The sequence below is a fragment of the Alosa pseudoharengus genome, unplaced genomic scaffold (genome assembly GCF_046254945.1).
Source record: "Alosa pseudoharengus isolate Yale_2024_CS ecotype anadromous, Long Island Sound unplaced genomic scaffold, YU_APseudo_1.1 YU_APseudo_1.1_scf_20, whole genome shotgun sequence".
In the NCBI taxonomy this organism is placed as follows: Eukaryota; Metazoa; Chordata; class Actinopteri; order Clupeiformes; family Clupeidae; genus Alosa; species Alosa pseudoharengus.
In genome coordinates this window covers 7,393,813-7,418,269 of record NW_027468664.1, presented here as the reverse complement: position 1 = coordinate 7,418,269, position 24,457 = coordinate 7,393,813, and the positions used below count along the sequence as shown (strand labels likewise).

Here is a 24,457-nt window from a genome sequence, read left to right as displayed (position 1 = left end):
GGGGGGACTGGAGGGGATTGGTCGTGTTGATAGTTAGTGAGAAGGGGGGGGGGACATCTGCACAAGACACGGGAACAAAGGGAATCGGGCAATAGGGAGGAGCGAGAGCATAAGAGAGAGAGAGAGAAAGAGAGATAGAGAGAGAAAGAGAGAGAGAGAGAAAGAGAGAGAGAGGAGGTAGATAAAGCCAAAGCCGGGGCCATGAGCTGTGCACTGCCCTACGACTCGCTGTCAGCGCGGCCGAGCCCATGCCGATCCAGCGAGTGGGAGCGCGAGCAGCACGCAGCACGACGGCTGTCCTCGCCCAGGGGTCCGAGCCTCCTCACCCCTACAGCAGTCTCCCGCCGGCCGTCGGCGCTCCCCGGATACCTGCTCTCACCCTTCCAGGATCAGCAGGACTCGCAGCCTCAGCAGCTGCAACAGCAGCTGCAACAGCATCAGCAGCATCAGCAGCAGCAGCGTCTCTCCTTGTCGCTGTGCTCCGAGGCCTCGCTGGCGCCCCCAGTGGCCCACGTGGGCAATGCCCCACCATGCTGCCGGGCGGTGGGCGTCATGCCCCTACTGCGGCTGGCGCTGCTGGCCTTCAGCTGCATGTTCTGGGCGGCCGGGCTGGCCATCTTCACACTGGGCGTGTGGGCACAGGCCTCCCTGGCCGACTACATGCTGCTGTCGTCCAACCGCTACCCCAACGCGCCGCTCATTCTCCTGGCCACCGGCGCCGCCATCACCGCCTGGGGATTCCTGGGCTGCCTGGGGGTGGCCGCCAACCTGCCATGCCTGCTACGCGCCTATGGCTTCTTCCAGCTGGCCGCACTGATGGGCGGGCTTGCCGCCGGCCTCTCCGGGCTCTTCTACCGCGAGGACATTGCCGGGGGCTTCCGCAGTGGCCTGCACCAGGCAGTGGCAGCCTACGGCGAGGACGACGGTCGGGCTGACGCCCTGGACAGCCTTCAGAGGGTGCTCGAGTGCTGCGGGGCCGAGGGATGGCGCGACTGGCTCAGCTCTGACTGGGCAGCCCAAGATTTCTCTGGCGGCTCGGCAGTGTTGCCCGGGAACATCACCTGGACGTCGGTGCCCGACAGCTGCTGCGTGCGACGTAAGGGCTGTCGCAACCGACCGCTGCCGGAGGGGGGCAGCCAAGGAGTGGCGGCAGCTGCTGGGATCCATCCGCACGGATGCTTCCGTAAGGTGTTCAGCTTTGTCAACGACAATGTCTTTCACATCGCTGCAACTGTGCTTGGGCTGGCTTTCATCCAAGTCGCAGGCATCACACTGGCATGCCTACTCGCCAACCGGTTGGCACCTCGGTTACAGCGACCAGGAGTTCATTAACATGTGTGGGTCGCGTACCCATTGGGATCCCTGTGACCTCCGCACTACCATAACTGGACAGGGCTGTGCCTCAGGACTGTGCCATGGAAGTGCACAGCTGGTCGAAATTCACCTGACCACCTGAATTCCAAACTACAGTCTCGACCAAATGGACAAACCATTAATATGTTTGCAGTCATTGCTGTCGTTATTGTGAAACCATTGTTAGATATCCATGAGCCATTCCTGATCCATTTGGACACTTTAGATAGATAGCCTACTGAAGGAATGCCAACATCTCTATCCTGCTGATTCTGATTGTTTCGAGTTAATACTGTATAACACAGGACAGCAGAGACAGCACAAAAACAACTGTACTTGAAAAAAACTAAATAGAACTATCACTAAGGTAACCAAGACCTTTATCAGATTTACTTCTGTATATAGTTATTTATGCATGGACTTACAAATGAGTATGTTTCACGCTACTTCAAGTATTATATCCTTAAGGCATTTCAGATAGTGAATGAATAATAACACATCCTTTAAGAAGCACTCAAAAAAGTTAAGAGCACAACACAAGAGAATATGGGATTAATTAATACAAGGGATATTCACAACGGGACATCTTTTGGGTATGTAAAACAAAATATTGTTAATTGTCACAAAACAATTACTAATTTGATAACTACTTTGAAAATACAAGTTATCTGTAGAAATTGTATTGAGTATTATAAGAAATGTATATAAATGTGTGTGATATTTTACTTTAATTTACAAATATGCATCATGAAAATTGTTCAGGTGCAATACGGCTGTTATCCACTGCAATAGCTATAGAAATGGAAATAATGTTAACGTAATGACATGCCAAGGCCAAGACATGCCAAGGAAATCAATATCTGTTTATTGTATATCCCACTTAAGAATCACCTTGTCATGTGTATTATTAATTGATTATTCATATATTTTTCCCATATTGATTGTGGATAACAATAAATCAGAATTTGATTTGCCACTGAGGTCACTACACATCTATCTTGTATATCAGGATGGTGCAAATCTTTTTGTCCTTGTCTTAGCTGACATTATTGCCGTTGAAATCAAATAAAATGTATCAGATACTGTATCAGATGGCTACTGATGACATGAAGGAAACAGTTATCTGAGGTCATTTACCTCATGGAATGAATTTGTGTGAGCAACAGAAAAAAAAAAAACTTTAAAAGAGAAAGAGAAAGATAAACATCTGCAGTTCAGCAGACTGTAAGGATGTGCTGTATGTGAATAAAAAAATACAAAATGGCTCAAATTGGGTTAGTAGTATGATTGTGCCATCTAGTAGCCTATCCCTCCAGCCTCTAAATCTGTGCACCAAACATTTTGTAAACATTCGTTTAAGAGACTATATATTCATTACTTGGTATATTACCCCCCCCCCCCCCAACAAAAATAAATAAATAAATACATAAATAAATAAATCAAATCAATCTATATGCGAGCCGAAGATCTGTGGCCATGGGCTTTCCCTTGACTTGAAATTGATCTGGTCTGACAAGTTTGGCCAAAACATTCCTATCAATTCAAATGTCCAGGGCCGCCAGGATAACTGCACTACACATCTACTGCATCTACAGACTCACGGCTCCCACACACAGCTGCGTGCTTCGCGTTGCTGGAGACGCATCCCATTCACTTTACATGGGCTCACGTGATCCGTTGCCGAACTGAATTGTGGGTCCGTCGCGTCGCGTTTCTCCCGCCGCTCGCGTTGAGGAGTTCAGCTGTTGCTGCACCGACAGACGGCACCGGCCAATCAAGCCAATCTACGGACGGCACCAACCAATCACATTACGGTTTTACTTCAAGTCATTTGCATAGCTACCGTCGGGAACACCCACTGGCATGCATTGACGGAACGCAGCCAAAGATTGTTAAGGCGGAGCAAGATACTTCGTCGTAGTTCATGTCTATGGGCGCGAAATGGGGATCGAATCCTGTCTGCATAAAGAGGCGTGTCGATGACGTATTGATGAGCGTACGCTGCAAACCGCCAACAGCAGCGGCATAAATAACCGGCGCACACCTGATATAAAGTCGATTTTCTCCAGACTGGAATGCTCAAAAATGCTAAAAATGTACCTGAAATGTTCACAAGGGTTTGAGGATCATGAAAACGTGCCCGAAATTCACATTCCTAACTCTATAGAACTAAGACCTTAGCATATGTGCTAAAATTCTGAGCTATGCCCATAGACTTCAATGGAGCAGTCTGCTCTGCATAAAGGGGGATTTTGACCCCCCCCCCTCGTGCGATCCGGGTTCCCGGAAGTGGCTCCTGATGAAGTATCTTGCTCCGCCTTAACAATCTTTGACGCAGCTGTGTGTGGGAGCCGTCACAGAGCTGAAAGTTAACGCGCCTACTCTCTCATAAAGAGGCACTGAACAAGATCATTGTTATGTGGTTTAAATTCAAAATCGCTCTAACTCACTGAGCATAACAAGGTAGATCACAGAAGTTGATTGCGGGTGAGAGATATAAAATCCAAACTCAAGATACACTGAAATAGAAGCTGCAGCTGAATGGTTTTGTTGTGCACTTGCTCGCTTTCCCAAATAACTGGTAGTAGAACCATAAAATCCTCTTGGTTTTAAGAGACATTGACGCAGCAAACCCATTTTTATGTCTCTAACCCCCCAATCCATGTGCAGCGAGGTGCTAAATTGTCTCAGGCAGAGGCGACCAATATTGTCTCCCACTCTATGTGGCCTGACATGCTGAAGAGTAATGGGCATCTAAACAGCATCTCATTTACTCTCAAGAGACTGAGTTAGATCTATGGGAACACACTGTTGTGCTTTTCATTTAGGCCTGTAGCTGGAGAGACAGCTGAGATGTGTGTAGAAAAACAGCATAATTGATAATATTATTATTATCATTATTATTATTATCATCATTATTGTTATTATTATTATTATTATTATTATTATATAAATAAATATAAATGCAAGCTGTGATTATTGGTGTCCAAGCAAAATGGAATAAGTGCTTAAGCAGGAAAAGGTTAAAGGTCACTGAGGAAATGGGGCAAAGTATAGCACACCACATTACACATTTCCACGTGAAGCGATTAGCGAATCTTGAGATCTTGACATGTGGCAGTTTTAGCACCCTCCATGTGTGGCATTTCACAGAATTTAGTGTTTGGTTTGGTTGTGATTGGAACTTTATCTGAGAAGGTAATGATAATAGATTCTAGAACCATTATGGGCAAATACATTTTACTGATGTGTAACTCTGAAGAGGAGCCACCAATAAAACAATTGTTGGTGTCATTCTGTAGTTGTATAGCCTACCACTTGGAAGAATGGCCTCTGAGGAGATTTTTTAAAATGGCAGGAAAATGTTGGCATGGAAATGGAAATACAGTTGGTGTTAGTTTCAGAAGTTTACAGGGAACAACTTGTGTACTTGGACCCCTAATAATAGTCGCACAAATACACTTTGTCAAGACAATACACACAAATTGACACTCGAAAAAGCAAATACTATTCACACAAAAGCTTCAGTGGTAACAGTGGCATTGACATTGGGTATGTATGGAAGGCCATAATTAAACACCTCACTTGTAGACTACTACTCTGTTTGCATTATTAGGCTAGTAATTTATTCTATATCGAAATCATGCTCCATATCATTGAAATCATGCTCCACTGAAAAAGGGACAACAATGAGACCCTCTGAGGACAATTCCACCCATAGTATTCTATTTATTTACAAATACATACTTTAATTACACTCATACATAGCCTTATTCTAGTGCTCTTCATACTATCCATCCTGCACATACATATTCTTAATACTCTTATAATACTGTATCTGCACTACAATGGTACTGTGTAACCACACTGCACATAGCTGTACATACTGTACATATATGTCTATATGGTTCATACTACCATATTTATTCTGTTTTTTCTCATAATATATTCTGTTAATACAGTGCATATCTCTATATTATTCTTACTGCTACTACATTGCACATCTGTACATGTTGTTCACATTGTTCATTTAGTTGCCATATTTATTCTGCTCTGATACACTGCACATATTTATATCTAATTTATATTACTCTAAACCATCCTCTGTAAACCTATTGCATACTACTGTCTACACTGTACTTTATTCTTGTCCTGCCTATGCATCACCTGTCTATACTTTGTATTCTATCACATTGCACTTTTCTGCTTTTTTGCCATTCTGGTTAGACGCAAACTGCATTTCGTTGGCTTTGTATTGTGCACGATGACAATAAAGTTGAATCTAATTTAAATAGCCTAGGCTAGATACGAACGGGTTGGAGAACAAATGGCACCTTTCATTTCTCGGTCTCTGTTTCACACAGGATACAATAACAAGTTACACCAAACAAAAAAGGTGGATGTCAAAGAGTATGTTGTTTGGACTTTTACACTGTTTGGTTTGGAAGGATCGGATGAATGATTAATTATGAGTCGGCAACTATTTAGACACGTTACATATCTTACATGTCACAAAACCGTCTCGTTCTCGCGCAAATGCATTGTGCCAGGTGCTTGAGAGGATTAATCCTCCTCTAAACTGCAGCAGCAGCTGAGGGTTATTTTTTTTCGGTCGTAGACCTCTGCACTCATAGCCTAGGCTACGCACAATAGTAATCCAGAGGAGGTCAGCATTTGAGTGGTGTTTTCCACTCTCGACATGGACCTCATGGGCTCCGTGCTCAGTCGTACACCTCTTGAACGTCTCGCTTTTAATAATGTTGTTTTGCGAACACTACCTGTGGATTCATCGAGGGAACCCGGGTCGAGGATCGTGAAAGGGGCCTGTTTCTCTCGAGTTACGCCGCAGTCGCTTGACAACCCCAAATTTGTGGCAGTGTCGGAACCAGCTTTGTCTTTGCTGGGACTGAGTGCAGAGGATGTATTGAGAGACTCTCATGGTGCAGAGTACCTCAGTGGCTCGAAACTGATGCCAGGTTCCGAGCCCGCTGCTCATTGCTATTGCGGTCACCAGTTCGGTCAGTTTGCTGGACAGCTGGGTGATGGAGCGGTCTGCTATTTAGGCGAAGTGGAATCCCGTGGCCAAAATCATGACAACCCGTGTGGACGATGGGAAATCCAAGTTAAAGGGGCTGGACTGACACCATACTCCAGGTACTGTGTTCAGTAGGCCTACGTAGGCTCTCATTCAAACCACGAAAAAGTTAATGCTGATGTTTTTTTTTGTTTTTTTTTTGATTTTTATAGGTTTGTGATGTTAGTGCTAAATTCAGTTTGTCTCAATATTTCTTTATTTACTGCTTGGCTACAGGTTGATTTTAACTGCATAGTTAGTTAGCCTTTTTTCAGAAGATAAAAAAAAATGTAGGCCTATTCATGAATAATACTGACAGTTCTCAAGACATTCTAGAACCTTACCCATTTGGCCCTAATACCCTAATCGCCAGCATGTGGCAGCCTGCCTCCATTCTGGAGCTGCTTAATGGATTAGGCACATTGTGCTCTCCTTGCACAAGAAATATCACACTGCCTCTCACTCAGTGGAAAAAAAGATCTTTCTTTTAAATGTAATGCATTATTTACAGATCGTCAACACAATTGGCATCTATCATCAGTAAAGCTGGTTGCTATTACTTTGACTAGCTTATTCTCCCTGTGATGCAGGCAGTCAGATGGGCGTAAAGTGTTGCGCTCCAGCATTCGTGAGTTTCTGTGCAGTGAAGCCATGTTTGCCCTGGGAGTGCCCACTACCCGTGCAGGCTCCCTCCTGACCTCTGACACCTACGTGATGCGGGATGTTTTCTACAGTGGAAACCCACAGCCTGAGAGGTGCTCAGTGGTCCTGCGCATCGCCCCGACATTCATCAGGTGAAGGGTCACTTTGCTTACCTGTTCTGGATCCAGTGGAAAGCTAAAAGCTGAGCTGGGCCTGGTATTTTGCTGCAGTACTGCAGGGCAATGATTTTGTAATGTCCAAAATGTCACTGGGCAACAAGAGCATAAAGCTGTTTGCAGCTACGAGTGAGCTTCTCAAGATTTATTGCTACTGTCAGATCAAATATTGGACAAGGCATTTGGATCTGGCACAGAGGCAGCTATAAAAATGGCGAGTATATTTGTCTTCTAAATCAGAATGCTGCATCTCACTGCAACACATTTAGAGCAATTTATGTCACTGAAGTTATGCAAGCCCATTTTAATGAACTCGTATACATCCTTGAAACTAAAATTTACCATGCACCGTTTTGAAAACAAATAAGTAAATAAACAAATCTGTTGTCATTTGTTTACCCAGGTTCGGGTCATTTGAGATCTTCCACCCTGTTGATGACTTCACCAACAGGCAGGGCCCCAGTGTGGGTCGCCATGACATCCGGGCCCAGCTGCTGGATTATGTGATCGAGACCTTCTACCCCAACATCCAGAAGAGCCATTCAGATCGCAAGGAGAGAAATGCAGCCTTCTTCAAAGAGGTAGGAAGAAATGGTATGCTAAAAAATAACAAATCACAACATTTAACCATGAAACCAAACTTGTTTTATGTACTTAATTGTTTATTTTAAATGGCATGTCTCCATTAAGTATAACATGCATACAAACTAGCAATAAATATAATGTATAATGCTCCATACAGAGCCTGTGATATTTTGATGTCATAAATATATATATGCATCAGGAATTCTCCAGACTATGTTTGCATCAGAGAGGGTTCAAGCGGAGCTAGCAATCAAGGATCTTTGTTTGCATGTTTGAAATGTATATGTCCATTTTATGACATCATGTTATTTTAGGTGAGCATGAGGACAGCCAAGCTGGTGGCCTTGTGGCAGAGTGTGGGCTTCTGCCATGGTGTACTCAACACCGACAACATGAGCATCCTGGGTCTCACTATAGACTATGGTCCTTTTGGCTTCATGGATAGGTATTTTGTAGCTTGCACTGCACAATACGTTAATCCAGTTCTAAACAATAATACTTTTCTTATTAATGTAGTACAAATATTGGTCTTCATTGGGAACAATTCAGAGATTAACTTGGCACATAACATAGGATTGTCTGTTCATTTTGTTTTGCTCCCTCTGTCAGGTTTGACCCTGAGTTTGCATGCAATGCCTCAGACAAGAGAAAACGCTACACTTACGAGGCTCAACCGCACGTCTGTCGCTGGAACCTTGTCCGCCTGGCAGAGGCTCTTGGGAAAGAGTTACAGGGGTCGCAAGCTGGGGCCATCCTTGATGACTACATGCCCATGTACGAGCGCTTCTACATGGGCAACATGAGGAAGAAGCTGGGCCTCCTCCAGCGTGAGGAGCCAGAGGACCAGGAGCTGGTGGAAGACCTGCTAGAGACAATGTACAACACAGGTATTAGTATTAGAATGAATGTGTGTGGGGCAGACACACTATGAAGATTAAGGATGACATAAGTACTTTAACAGGGTGAAGCAGGTTATCATTCTTTTGTACACTTCAAATGTGTTCGGCCTTCAAAAAGTGGTTGTAAAATTGAAAGAAGAGACTACGTACTTTGGAGAGGGTTGTTTTACTTGGCAAAGAGGGTGTGTACACTGTGCACGCTGAGTCATCTGAAATATTAGGCATAAGACAGGGGAGGGGAGACAGTACCCAGGGGAGATAGATAGTAGCTTTACATGTTCTTTCATTGCCTAGATTTGGTGACCGTGTGCTTCATGTCACTGCTCTTCATATCTCTCCCTTTGTGTCATCCATGTTTTTTGTTTTTCATTCTCTCTCTCTATCACTCTCTCTCTCCGTCTCTCTCTCATCTCATCTCATCTCATCTCATCTCATAAGGTGCTGACTTCACCAACACATTCCGCCTCCTGAGCCAGGTGCCGTGGCCCATGGAGGGCGAGGCGGAGGAGGCCACTGTGGAGCGGGTGGTGGGACTCCTGCTGGAACAGGGTGCCCCAATGGAGGAGCTCAAGGTGGCCAACCATCCCACCATGGAGCCCCGGTGAGGGCAGGGAACCATGGTGGATGATAGCACACTCTTAGAATGGTCCATTACCATGGTGGATGATGGCACACTCTTAGAATGGTCCATGACCATGGTGGATGATGGCACACTCTTAGAATGGTCCATGACCATGGTGGATGATGGCACACTCTTAGAATGGTCCATGACCATGGTGGATGATGGCACACTCTTAGAATGGTCCATGACCATGGTGGATGATGGCACACTCTTAGAATGGTCCATGACCATGGTGGATGATAGCACACTCTTAGAATGGTCCATTACCATGGTGGATGATAGCACATTCTTAGAATGGTCCATGACCATGGTGGATGATAGCACCCTCTTAGAATGGTCCATGACCATGGTGGATGATAGCACACTCTTAGAATGGTCCATGACCATGGTGGATGATAGCACACTCTTAGAATGGTCCATGACCATGGTGGATGATAGCACACTCTTAGAATGGTCCATGACCATGGTGGATGATAGCACCCTCTTAGAATGGTCCATGACCCGGCTGAACTTAGGCTTGAACTAAATTGGTTGTAATTAAGACTCTACTGACTACTACTCAGATGTAGCCTAGATTGTCACTATTAGTGAAATCAGTGTTCACAAAAGTGACTTAGTATATTTGTAACATTTTAGAAATGTTGAAATATATGTTAGAAGTCGCCAGTAAATAACACATTTGCCAATTGTGCATAGAAATGAAGTAAAAACTTAAATGTTCTGGAAAGTGTAATTGAGAATATGCTGTTTATATGCAATATGCTAATGATACCTTGTCTTCCTTTCAATACAATGCTTGCAGTGCATAGCAAGACAATCACAACTGGAGAATTGGTAGGTTCTTACTGTAGTGTCAGGTTTACTGAGCTTGCTGAGCCAACAATGCCTGTCTGTGTTTGTCAGTCTCTCATCTCAAGTAGCCATGTGAAAACACTGATAAGAGTTTCTTTGTTCACCTGGCACTAATTGCATCCCTGAAAACAAAAATAGTTGCTACTTAAAACTGAGAGAAGCCCTTGTGTTCATTAAACCGCCCTCCCATCCACTTGGTTATACTAGGAAGGGTCATATTCCCATTCTTATAAATAGCATTGTCTATGAATGACAAAGTGTGCAGAGTACGCTTTGTTAGTGTCTTAGTAGAGTGTAGCTTTTATTCGATCAAAAAAACAAAACAAAACTGCTGCTTTACTATTACTACGACTGTGCTACTACTGCTATTTTGACCGGTTTTAATGACCAGTGCACAGCCTTTTGACTAGTCTAGTTCAGTGTTTCCCAATGACCAGTGCACAGCCTTTTGACTAGTCTAGTTCAGTGGTTCCCAAACCTTTTTCTGGGGACCCACTTTTTAAAAATTACAGACCATCGCGACCCATTTCACTTCATTTCACTCTAGGCTAGCCTAGTAGAGTTCACGAGGTGGAAAACGAGAGGAAATAATAGCGTTTAAAATGTCCATTTAAATTGTAGCCTAATATAATGCACTGTAGTGCGTTTTAAATCCGAATAAATAAGGAATGTGAGTAAGTTGCGACCTAGTCTTTGGGAACCAATGGCCTAGGTAATGGAAATGAAGTAGCTTTGCCATATGCACACAGCTGCTCACCACTTCAGACACAAGATCACTGTATACTTCATCTTATCATTCTCCACCTCTCCCCTGTCCGGCATTCTGTGTGCAGTGAGTTGGAGATGATGCTCTCCATGAGCCAGGCTAACCCAGCCATGTTCAGCATCATGGCCAGCAAGCCGGAGGTGGCCAAGCAGCTGCGGAAGCTCGGCAGGCTGAAGGAGCTGCTGGAGACCAACAAGGAGGATCTGGCGGCCAAGCAGAGGGGCGACTGGCTCCGGTGGATCCAGCGATACAGGTTAGGCGACATGCAAACTCTGGTGCCCGTTGTAGGCTTTTGTGAGCAACATTGTACAGAGAAAGATGTAGAGATATGTTATGAATGGCATGTTTTGTTTTGCATTTCCTCTTTGAACTTGCATAGGAGGAGGTTGGCACGTGAGTGTGAGAAGGGCTGTGACAAGCCCAATGTGGAGAGACTAAACATGAAGAGGATCCAAACTATGGACAGCACCAACCCACGGTTCATTCTTCGCAACTACATTGCCCAGAATGCAATTGAAGCTGCAGAGAAAGGAGACTTCTCAGAGGTCAGATACTAAATCCGCTTTAGTGTCTATTTTTTTTTTTACTCACTTTAGTTTATTAAAACCATAGAGAACTGAGACCAGACTTCATCTCTTTCTGACTTTTAAAAAACTGAGTAAAATGTAAAATTTGGTGCTTGTAGGTTCAGCGGGTTCTGAAGCTTCTTGAGAGGCCTTACTCCGCACAGCCTGGTGTGGAACATCCTGGCTGGCTTGGGCAAGCTCATCAAGGGACGTGTGGTGTTGGCGGACCAGGTGGAGCCGAAGTGGAGCGTAACGGGAAGGATCCAGACTCAGTGGCACGTTGCCTCCCCTATGACAGCAAGCCGCCCTCTTGGGCGAGGGAGGTCTGCGTTACATGATCCTCATAGGCCCTCCCCAACCCCAGCTGATTGCAGAGAAGGTGCTGAGGTAGTAGACTGTATCCCGGTCGGTACTGATCCAGCATCAGCCTACTTGTGCTAGTCACCAAGGTCACGTATGTTGAGGCTGACACTGGTGGTTGAATTCAGTCAAGGCATTTGAGGAAGTTATTATTATGTGCAAATGCCATGGGTCTCAGGAGAAAGATGGTTTGACTGAATTTTTCCCTTGGCGGGGGGGTCTATCAACAGCAAGAATAAAGAGAGTTTATATGATAAACATCTCTTTTTTTCTTTTCCCTTCTCCCAGTCAGTCTGCAGTTATCATGGGAGGTGAGGCAGCTGGCAGGAAACCCTTGTAATCACATTATGCATAGAGACTGTGTATCTGAAGCAGAGATGTCAAATGTGTTATTGCTGTGAATACTTTGAAGTGTGTACTGGCACTTTGTATCCAAATATTTGATTTGAATTGTAATACGTTTGATGACAACTGTGATGTGGACGGGTCATTTCCTGTGACTGTCCACTGTGTGCACATGCCATACAACTTCACATGGTTGGGTTTGTGCTCTTGCTTGTGTACACAAAACTCGGCATTTCTGTGGTTGAAAATGACTGCTCAGACCACCAGTCGACAGTGACAGGTCTGAACATGATGGACAAGGGTGTTTCTGTTCTGTTTAAGCTTTTATACATGCACACAAACACATAACCATCTAGGTACAGCATGCAATATCAGAATTACTGATTTTCTGAAGTTCTTAGCTCTTGTATTGCTGTTCGGGCTGTCAATCGATTAAAAATTATCTAATTAATTACATACTCTGTGATTAATTAATCTAAATTAATCGAATATATAATTTTTGCTGTGAAAGTATTTTAAATATTTAAATTCAAATGAATCATTGAATAATCAGCATTAGTGACATTAAAGTTCAAAACCTCTTTTATTATTATTTTCACTGTTCAAATAATGGCCATAATAATCTATGATATGACCTAATATGCTGAGGAAATAAATTCAAAAGTGCTTCGGGAAGAATTTTTTTTTTCACATACAAGGCATTTCAGGCCACAGATATAACCTAGGGGACACAATGAAAATAAATTAACACTCCCCTCAATGTCAACACTTGCAGACATTGCAAAGGACTTTATTTTCAACATTTTATTTTTATCAACACCATCAGGCCGTTTTTTAAAAGTAAATGTTCCAATCAATGATCCAGGCAGCACATTTTCTTCTCTCTCCTTCATTTTACAGTCTAATTTTTACTGACTAGAACAGCTCGGGGTCAAAGGTCATACGGAATCGATTAATCTGCACTAATTTTTTTAATCAGTTATTTTTTCTCAAATTAATTAATCGAAATTAATCAGTTATTTTGACAGCCCTAATTGCTGTACTTTACAACGTCGTCAGCGCCTCAATTTTCGGTATGTGTCATTATACTGTTTACATCTAGTCACTATAGTACTTGAATCATGCTTGCAGTACTACATCTGTCATGACAAGGAAAGTCTATAAAACATACCTTTTTATGTTAAGCTTAAATATGTATGGACCTAAATTGACCTAAATAACAACCTTAAATAATGCTCATACTAATGAAGTTGAAGAAAGCTCACTGATTTCTGGACTAGAGACTTGTTCAGTATGTAAATCTGTAATGCTGAATGCAAATACACCATATATTCATATATTTTGTGTCTGCTTCTGTTTTGTCATAAATACATATACTTGTTGGTGCCACTGTTTTATTATGGAATTATGCTTATGTCTCCTGCAATGGATACAGAGGCACCACTTTGGACAACTGGGTTATTGTGTGACATCAGTCATTCATTGTAGTTAACTGTGGTGCCACACAGTAATTCCAATATTAGTTCAATCTTTTACATGTCACACAGCGCTACGTAGCAGAGAAGAAACTGAGTAAATGAAACTGAGCAACAAACTGAGCAACTCAGAAACTATTCCAGCATAAAAGACCAACTTGTGCAACTATGGTCCACACATAATCCCCTTGATCATAAAGTCAGAAGTGAGTCATTGTGAAAACACATACAATACCCATTACCAAACCCAACACAATCAAACCCTAAGAACTGGATACAAGGCTCAATATTTTCTGTAGCTGCTGTTAGGGGGAATACACAGGGAAAAGTGATTGCCTTCTGCAATTTTAAAATGTTTGACTTGATTGTTATCATCTGTGCCCATTTAGTGAATTTAGTTCACAACGTAATGTGCATACAATTTACTTTAAATGAGCACTCTATGTATCATTGTGAGCTCAATTTAATAATGTGCCCAAATTTTAGTACGCTGAAAATGATTCTTCTAATGCATACACAATTGACTTTAATGTGCCCACAATGAGTAAGTTATAGAAACTGTATTCTGCACACAATGTATGATATCTGTGTGCATGTAAATTGACCTCACAGTATATCAGTTGTTTTATATTTATTTATTTTATTTTAACTTGACTTTTAGGGGCTCTGTATTATAGAACTTAAGTGTTTTTTGTTTGTTTGTTTTTAACAGGATACATAGTGTGTGACCGCAGCAGTATACAGTAGTGAGCTTTTAGACTGTAAGACTATCCTATAAGTGCCTTACTGTTTGTCTAGGTAGGCCATCAACACACAGCTGTGGCTTAATAGGAGGTGTGTCCTGTCTCATCTTAATACTATCAGTGCAGGTGTTTCATGACTGTTAGTTGGTTACTGAATTACACAACAAATGCAAGTCACTACCTGGTTTCTCAGTTGATATTTGAACAGTGCTTTTTTTTCAGATTTCACTAGCAATTGTAAATCTATCCACTAAGATACGGGTTCCTTGTTACTTTTTAACTCTAATTTACAGTACATGGCAAAATGTAACTTTTGTAGCTCAATACAGGACACATTATGTTTTTCATAGTTCAGAAAAACAAAATCACTGTACTCAGGCGCGCCTGCAGGTGTACGTCCGTACGCACTGTGCGTACCATCAGGCTACTCAACAAGAGAACATTTCCTGTGTGTGTGTGTTTTGGCCCACCATACCTTTCCAACTATGGACAGTATCCCATTAGCTGCATGCCATCAGGCTACAATTTACAATTTTCTATTGAAGTTACTGAACACGTTATCAAAATTAACGCGCACACATTTTGTTTGAGCAGGAGAGAGAGAATACGCACGCAGGCACGCAAGGCTACTGGTTTTCTTTTACTCGGCTATCTATATTATCAGCACACAATGTTGAGATAATTCACTAACTCAATACTCATCATGGACATCACAAGTTTAAACAACGAAAACAGAAAGAATGGATGCAGCAAAGCTGGGAGTTATTCCAGATGGGCAAGAACAAGGTAGGCAATTGCTTGTCAGAACGTTAGACTGCATTAGACAGCTGTTTAAAGCCAGACGTCACGGTAAGCTAGAACAAAACTAAAGGTAACTTTAGCCTGTATAGGGCTGTATCAAGTTGAATGAATAGGTCCCAAATGAATAGGTCATTGAAGACGTTGCTGTTGTATCATTGCATGTGAATGTTGCTATGCTATGTAAACCGGGAAACAGACAAATATTGTCCACGCGTGAATTTTTTTTTGCCCGGGGGGTGCGTACCATAGCCTTAATTCCTGCAGGCGCCCTTGACTGTACTTATACTCACACTTTGAACAGCGGGGTGTAATTAGTCTGATTGGAGAGCCCCGTAGCAGTTGAAAGGCTCTCTTGTATTGGATGACGTATTAAGCTCCACCCTCATTTCACTGGTGTGCAAAATGTGTGTATGTGTGTTTGCTGTGAAGTGTTTGTGAAGTCAGGCCTGAAAGAACAGCACTGCTAACCACTCAGGAGAGATAAGGAGAAAAAGAGGAATTTACTGAACAGCAGGAATCAGTTTTAACCTTTGAACAAGCATAACTTCACATGGTAAGCACATTCGTTTAGTTTCCAGCATTTGAGTCATTTCCTAGTGAGGACATACTTTGAATTCTAATGGAACTGGAGAACGTCTGGGGTTGGGCATTATAAAAGGCTGGGCTTTGAACTGCCTGTGCAATAGTGAACACACTTTGGAACTTTTAAACAAGAAACTGTGAGTAGATTCAGATTGTGTATTTTACACTACTAGCATTTAGCAAAGCCTTTATAAACATAGGCCTGTGGTCACATTGACTAGTCAAGTAACAACCTACTGTCAACTAGTGTAAAAACCTATTTTCAACTGTGTAAAGTTAACATGGTTTATATTGTAAAAATATGCAATATGCTGATTAAGTGTTTCTTTTTCTGTGCAACATGTTCCTGACAACAGCTGTGTCAGAGATAACCTGAAATGAGCAGGTTATTCCACAATCAAGTTCATTCTGCAGTTCTCTCTCATCAACTGCTTAAATGTTAGTGTAATGCAGTGTTTCTCAAACTTTTTTTCTGGGGACCCACTTTTTAAAAATGACAGACTATCGCGACCCAACTCGTGACGGTGGTAGTTAACAAACTAGATCAGTGGTTCTCAAACTTTTTCTTTCATTCCCCATTTTGATCAAGGGGGCATTCTCAAGCCCCACCTGTCCCTCATCGCTCTAAGAAAGTGGTAGGTCAAGCTTAAAATTGTCAAATTTATTGAAATAAAGTTCTAAATACATCCTCTTCAACAGAGTTAAAATCAGCTGGTGCTGCAGATAGAATAATAAATAAATACATAACACACATATTTCTGTTTTCCAGCAACATATTAGGAAGCATAGGCCATTTTACAGCATTGTACAATATACAGTATTCAATGAAATACCAATATGCTGCATTAAATGGATCCATAATCCAGTCATACTGAGCACTGCTGGTTGGGAAATATTTTTGAAATAAACTTTGCAGGGATGTGATGTAGGCCTACTGTTTAATACATGGGATCACAAGAGTGCCTCCCAATCAGACGTTTCAGCGATTTCGCTCAGAAATCTCAAAGGCATAATAGGCCTACTGTCGCGATCGAGGCGCCTGTCCCATACTCAAGTTTTTTGGTGAATGCAGTAATCTTATTTGCTAGGTGAGGTAGGTGCTTGTCTTTGCCTTGTAACTGGAAATTTAACTCAAATGTATCGCTAAGATATATCAAATATATCGCTAAGGTAGGCCAGCTTCGTCAAGAAATGTTCATTAGTGAACGTGCTTGCAGATTCAAACATGTGCTCTTCCTCCAAGAGGAGGCGACTCGGAGCTCAAACACGCGCGACAGCACTTTACCTCGGGAAAGCCACCTGCCTCGCTGTGAAACAGTACAGCCTTTTGGTCAGCTATCTCTTCGCAAAGTGCGGAGAATAGACGCGCTTTTAAAGGGGAACTTGGCAACTATTTCAACGTAATAAACCCGTTTAGAAATCAGTTGGATGGTTAAATGACATGTTCCGGTGAAAATGGTGACTTTTCCCGCTGTCCCTAGCGTCCCCAGGCGGAAAACCAACCTTGCAACATTGAGACTACCGTCCCGAAAAGATAAGTGAGAAACAAGAAACTAGTTTTAAATCGTGTTTCTTACCTTGTAACATCCACATTGTCTGCCAAACTTATGCTAAACGTTTTGCTAGCTTGTAAACAAATCCATGTGCTTTATCGTTACCTTTTTCCACAGTTTGAAATAGCATAATGCACAATTTCTCCAGCAGAGGGGGAAATCCTGCCAAGTTTCCCTTTAAGGGCCGGGTTTTGATGAAATTCACCACTCTCACAACAACGTTCAAAATCTCATGTAGGTCGGGACTAACTAAGCTGCCTTGACACGAGCGCTTCCCTGTGAATAACACAGTGCGTCCATTGCGCATCGGGTGCTACCTGGGCCCAGGCTACATATAAAAAAATAAATTAAAAAACGCCTGTTTTTCACGTCTGTTCGCGCACCACCTGGCATGTATCCGCGACCCACAGTTTGAGAAACGCTGGTGTAATGACAAGCAGAGTGTCTTGCTAAATGTGAGAGAAGTGCTGGTAGTTGTGATGTGTGTGAAATAGTATGTGTCCTGGACTGTGTCTTTTCTCAGTTGAATGTAGTCAGATCAATTGACATATGAAAACTGAAGCATGTAAACGCACATATCATCTCCAAAATCTTTAAAAGGGACTGCAGAAAATACGAAAAAATATTATTTTTAATAAAAACACAATTTAGTTTCTTTAATGTTGAATGAATGGACTGGGATTGGTAGTTTATGATTTCCCCCGTTTAGATGTGAACTAATTCTCTTTTGCAATCAGATGGAAAGAAAGCTGTCAGCAATAGCTGGACTGCTGCTTCTCTGCTGCACCCTTACTGACCAGACCCATCAGCATAAGGTAAGGCTATCCTAAAGACATGCTGGCCAGAGAATGACTTCAGTTTTAACTTCATCGGTTAATTTTTTACATTATAGCTCATTTTAATTCTATTTAATCAACTTCCAGGTGCAAAAACCCACATTAACGTCTCAAGGTATTGCAACACTGAGTCTGTGTATCGTGAGCAATAAAAAGTTCCAAATTAACAACTTGCTCTAAATCCTCAAAAAAGTTTAGATTATGATCTTCTCCACTCATGATTTTCAGGCCAAGACTGTACAGCCATCAAAGATTCCAGTCCTAATGCTCAAAGTGGAATTTACATTATACAGCCCAAAGGAGTTCATAAACCTTTCAAGGTACTGGTGAAAATGTTTCCAATTCTTTCAATGATTATGTGCAGCCAGACAATGTTCTTAAACTGTTCCATAACATACAATGTATGTACAGTGTATGTCATCAAATTGATGCAGAGTTATTTTTCTTTTTTTTACCTCAGCTATGTACATGTATAATTGAGACACATTCAATTGTGACCCCTGTGGAATACATTGGCAAATGTTGAACCTTAGAGAACCTCAACTGTACCCTTTTTTCTGACAGTGTACGTACCTTTTGTTTGACCCTTACGCAGGTGTACTGTGAGATGCTGGCCGATGGGGGCTGGACAGTGTTCCAGAGACGTACAGGGGGGAAAGTATCCTTCCAAAGAAACTGGGCAGAGTACAAACATGGCTTTGGATACCTCAAAAGTAAGGCCCTGGGACCGCTCTGTAGCCTTCATTTATTAATTAATTCTTGATGTATTATAAGCATCCTTTTGATCTACAGCATCACTACCACCAGATATACCGTATATATGATCAGTATACCCATCAAACAAACCTTTACGCTTTTCTCAAGGTGCATTAATCATCCACTATAAGTGTATTTCTCAGAACAATCCGTACAGACAGCATAATTAAGTGGATTGCCTGCAAAAGCCTGTAAGTTGCGTATGCGTACTTAGTCACTTTAGTGCAATAGCAACCCAAAGGTGGTATCTTTTATGAATGAGGAGTGATTGCTGATTGAAGAATTGTGTAAAAGACTTTCAAGCAATATCTGATAGCTGTGAATAAATCTTTCCCATTTGTTCACACAGTTTGGAGTCTTTGAAAGCCATGTTAAGTGGTTCAAAAAAGAGTGTTAACACATTTGCAAGAGATGACTCCAGCTGTGCTAAGATGAAGATTAGTGGATCCCAGTGCCATGAAGTACAGTACATCTTAGCATTCTCATAACTGTAACTGGCTCTCGTTTCAGAGGATCACTGGTTGGGCCTGGCCAAAGTGTGGGCTCTCACCAGGAGCAATGATCAGAAGTCCATCCTCAGAGTAGGCCTGTGGGACTTTGAGGGGGGATCAGCTTTTGCAGAGTACAGAGATTTCAGAATTGGCGATGAGGCGGCGGCCTACAAACTGAGTGTCGGAACTTATAAAGGCACTGCAGGTATGGAAATATGACTTCAAATTTAGATGAGATTACTGTATGTTTGCAACGTTTTAATAATGTCTGTGAATATTAACAAAGCTGATTATTTTTATTTATTTTTTTTTTTTTTTGTATTTTTGCTAAAAAATAATTCAAGTCAAAAACTAGCGACTACCCACACAACAAAATAGAGTGGCCAGCATTACCTGAAATTATGTTGATATTGTTCCTGATCGCCTCTGTAATCCTCATACTGACCAGGTGATGCTATACGGGGAGCATACAGTGGCATTGACCAGAATGGCTTTGGATTCAGCACAAAGGACCGAGACAATGACGGCTGCTCCCCGTGCATCTTTGGAGACATCGCTGAGAGCGAATGCAGCTCATCAGAGGGTGGGGGCGGCTGGTGGTTCAGCCGTTGTGGCTCAGCCAACCTCCACGGAGACTGGCACCCAGCGGGGGACAACATAGGCTGGGCGTCAGGGGTGCACTGGCGCACGTGGAAAGGCCCGGCCCCATACTCCCTACAAGCCACTCGAATGATGGTGAAGTCTGTGTGAGGACACCTCATCCAGTGTGACACTCAGAGGGTTTAGTCTACACTCAGGCTTCTGGTCCAGTAAGATTTCTGTGCTTGCTCCAGTAATTTCATTGAGGGAAAATATGTTTTTACTTCTCACTTAGTTCTCCTCAATCTATATATGGTCACATTAGTCACATTACACTCACTGTTTAGTACAGATAGTTGAGGTGACTGATGAGATCAGACTATTGACATTTTAGAGGAGTGAGTAAACATAATCACAATCAAATGTCTGTAGGCCTCTATGGGTCATTATCAATGTAGTCTTTGGCATGATCGCAAAAAATTGCATTGCATATTCTCCTCTCAAATGAAGTAGCTGTCAATCTGCTGCAAGATTCAGCACTTAAAAAATAAAATCTGTACAGTGTTGGTCTTTCCAATAAAGTTTGAACTTGTAAGAGATTGACTCGGGGTCACTAGTAAAAGGGAAAGACAAACATTTTATGCAAAATATGCTCATATTTTTTTATTCTCAAAATTATATTCTTGAACCATGAAAAATGACAAGGTGCATTAACGGCATATATATTTCACTTTGTGTAGTTGGGCTGATTTATGTATGCCCAAAACCATTTTTGTATGCAACTGTTACGTCCCTCCATTACCCTGGGATGGTGCTGTTTCCCTTTGTCTGGTTTTTGTTACTACAGTGTTTTCCAATTGCTAACACACTAAAATGACATGCACAATTATTATGACCGCCGCTAGTGAAGCGGTCATATAATGATTGTCAAAGTTTTTTTTTTTTTCCCTCCGTCATCTACTTCCTGAATTTTTGGTCAACGATACCCGGGACACCGAGACACCGGGGCACATGAAATTTGGTGGGTATGTAGCCCCACTAGACTTTTACGGAAAAATTTCGTTTGGTCCCCGGGGGCAACTCCCCCTCCACGCTGGGCCCCCCGAAACCCAAAAAATGCAGTTTTTCCTAAATAACTACCTGAACCGTGGCACCGAGGATGAAGCAATTTTTATGGTATGTTGGTCTCAAGGGCCCACATCAACCTAGCCCATAATCACTCATTTGTGATTTCCACACCCCCCCCCCGGTAAAAAATTAAAATGCAATATTATTCTGATTTAATCGCCCCTCTCTTCAGTTAAGATGTTCAGAACTGCACCAAATTGTATGTGTATGATTAACCTGGCATTCTCTGGGGGTATGCCAAGTTTCGTAGAATTTCATCCATGGGGGGGTCTAAAAAAATGTAAGTTATGTGTACATTTAGTGACTGTACACTCATTGGCCTGTAGATGGTGGTGCACACATATACACACGCACACACACACACACACATAGGCACGCACATACTATCGGTATCGGCAATTAGAACAGCCGATACATACTTACAAATTCAGTAGGATTAAAGGAAAACCAAATATTCATCATCATCATCATGGCTGCATTTCCAGTATTGGCGATACGTAGTCGTTTGTCCACCAGACGGCGCATCGTTGCAGTGAGACGTAATTTTGTTGGAAGTTAATCTAAAGTGGTTTGGAAAAATAATGGACGCTTCCTACAAGGACTGTAGTTCTAATAAGAACATCGCTACGTGATGTTTTTTTAATGGAAAATATATAGGCTCCCTGAAAGATAACCTGTCTGTCTATGATGCATCCTAAACACCGGGCTGGGACATTTCTGCTCAAAGTCTCAAAAAGCATCTGGGTCAACGTTCATTCCCAAACACCCATATAGGCTACTTCAATCCTCTATTTTCAAAGGTGATTCAAGTAAGGAAGAGCATGGCCCATTACATTAATACACAGGATTAGATGTTAAAATCCCTTGTGCCAAAATCCAAGGTAAAAACACATTCAGAAGCCCCTGCTCAAGTTTAACTTTAAAAAGCACACTACCCACAAATTCGCCAACAAATGGTCACAAGCACAATGCAAATGGCCTATCCAACAGCAGTAGCCTATATAGTATGCGGCATGTCATTGGGGTTATCAAGTGGGCACCCTCATTCACCGATGTTTCGTTAAGTTAGGCCCACGACACCTCATGAAGGCTTAACAGTGAAACCAGCGTCCTGGAGACACTCCCCTCCATGCTACCACCATATTACCACATTGAAATATCCAATACTCAAAATACTCTTAACCAGCCCAGGCATGGTCTAAGTTGGCTAGGTCGGTCCGTCCCGTTGATGTGGACTGAACCATAAACCATAAAGAACCTTAGCCAAGTACCATCACCCTAGGCACAGCCCATCACAAACACAAAACAAATTAGCCAGTTAGCTTAGCCCATTATCTTAGGCCCCATCCCAAACACAAAACAAATTAGCCAGCAGTTAGCAGTTAGCTTACGCCCCATGCTGCCCCATATTACCACAACAAGCATCCAAATACCCTTAACCAACCTAGGCATGGTTTAAGTTGGCTAGGTCGGTCCGTCCCGTTGATGTGGACTGAACCATAAACCATAAAGAACCTTAGCCAAGTACCATCAACCTAGGCACAGTCCATCACAAACACAAAACAAATGAGCCAGTTAGCTTACCTTAGCTTGCGCCCCAGGAAGGGTAACTTCTCCTTACCCACCACCAAAACAAATGAGCCAGTTAGCTTACCTTAGCTTGCGCCCCAGGAAGGGTAACTTCTCCTTACCCACAACCATTCGCTTGCCCGTTCTGCTGCTAAGGACATGTTACTAACCACCTGCCTTAGACTTCGACCACAAATGCCCAATTCAGACAGCAAGCCAATAGCAGATCTGGCCACAAACCCACGTGCACCGATTTCAATAGGCCTTAATCGTGCACTCCAACCTCGCTTAGCTGCCTCCTCTGCTATTTCAGTATATTTAGCTCTCTTCAGCTCATTGGCCACTTCCACTCTGTCTTCCCAAGGAACAGTGAGTTCAATGAAGTAAACTATCTTCTCTGAATCCGACCATAGAATTACGTCAGGACGTAGCTTAGTACTCACTATATGTGGAGGTACCGCCATCTGCTGGCCAAGATCAACCTTCATTTCCCAGCCCGCCCCGTTTTTCAACTGGCCGGTTTTACACCTGGCCTTCGCGGAACAAGGTTTATCCCCCTGACGTACAAAGTTAATTTGCCTTACCCCTTTACTAGCTGCTAATGAATTGACTTCTCTTCTTTTATCCTCTATTGCCGCTGCCACACATTTCAATACCTGGTTATGACGCCACGTATACCGCCCCTGGGTGAGACTTACCTTGCATCCTGATAGGATATGGTGGAGACTGCCCACACATGAGCAAAGTATGCATTTATCATCCTCACCAAACCATTGACTTAAATTCTTGGGAGATGGGAGCACATCATATGTAGCACCTAACATAAATCTGATCTTACTAGCTTCCATGCCCCATAGATCTTTCCATTTAATCTGTCTTTTTTCCACCCCTTCCCAGTTCACCCACTGCCCTTGTTTTGCCTGCGACACTGCCTTAGTACATCTTACAGCCTCCTCCTGTCTATGCATTTCCTCCACTACCATTTTCCTCTTTTCTCCTGCAGAAGCCTTACTCCACAAGGGTTTACTTGCACCCACCCCTAGACCCCCCCGCCCGTGCTGCACATGGCCCATTATATCTCTATGCTTCAATGCTGATTGAGCTTGCTTAACTGCCTGCTCTGGGTTCCACTTCCTCCCTGCATTAACTGAGGGTGCAACTTTCCTCACCACTGGGTCCTTGGACTGAGTAAGAGTCAATTCCAATCTAGCCTTAGCACACTTAAATTCCTCTGTCAGACTAGATATTGGCAACTCTACAATACCCTTCCCATACAAGGCTACACTGCTTAAGCAGCGTGGGACTCCGAGCCATTTTCTGACAAAGGAGTTGATCATTTTTTCCAACCTCTCTACCTTTGACAGAGGAACTTCATAAACTGTCAATGGCCACATTAGCCGAGGCAACAAACCAAACTGCAAACACCACAGCTTGAGCTTACCTGGCAGCCCCGACTTGTCAATTTTTGCAATACCTTGCCTAGTGACCTCTCTCAAGTCTTCAACCTGTGATTTATCACTAAGGCTTGCATCATACCACCTTCCCAGGCTCTTCACTGGTTTCTCCAGAACTGTGGGAATCACCTCCTTATTTATAGCAAACTTCTTATCTGTTACCTTCCCTTTAATAATTGAGAGACTCCTAGACTTACTTGGTTTCACCTTCATTCTGGCCCATTGCAGATTACTATTTAACTTACCCAGC

General features: G+C 42.8%; 2 protein-coding genes and 1 pseudogene across 2 annotated transcripts; all 3 read left to right on the top strand.

Moving 5' to 3' along the window:
* Positions 1 to 201: 201 nt before the first annotated feature.
* Positions 202 to 4,093, top strand: LOC143136789 (tetraspanin-7-like). Its single transcript, XM_076297464.1, has 2 exons — positions 202 to 1,307; positions 4,045 to 4,093. The coding sequence occupies exons 1-2, from the start codon at positions 202 to 204 to the stop codon at positions 4,091 to 4,093; spliced, it is 1,155 nt and encodes a 384-aa protein (XP_076153579.1).
* Positions 4,094 to 5,748: 1,655 nt separating this feature from the next.
* LOC143135991 (protein adenylyltransferase SelO-1, mitochondrial-like) lies at positions 5,749 to 13,577 on the top strand (annotated as a pseudogene).
* Positions 13,578 to 17,760: 4,183 nt separating this feature from the next.
* On the top strand, positions 17,761 to 20,653 carry LOC143135992 (angiopoietin-related protein 5-like). Its single transcript, XM_076296391.1, has 7 exons — positions 17,761 to 17,849; positions 18,132 to 18,209; positions 18,318 to 18,345; positions 18,459 to 18,550; positions 18,826 to 18,943; positions 19,497 to 19,682; positions 19,926 to 20,653. The coding sequence occupies exons 2-7, from the start codon at positions 18,132 to 18,134 to the stop codon at positions 20,225 to 20,227; spliced, it is 804 nt and encodes a 267-aa protein (XP_076152506.1). The 5' UTR covers positions 17,761 to 17,849; the 3' UTR covers positions 20,228 to 20,653.
* The last annotated feature ends 3,804 nt before the right edge of the window (positions 20,654 to 24,457 follow it).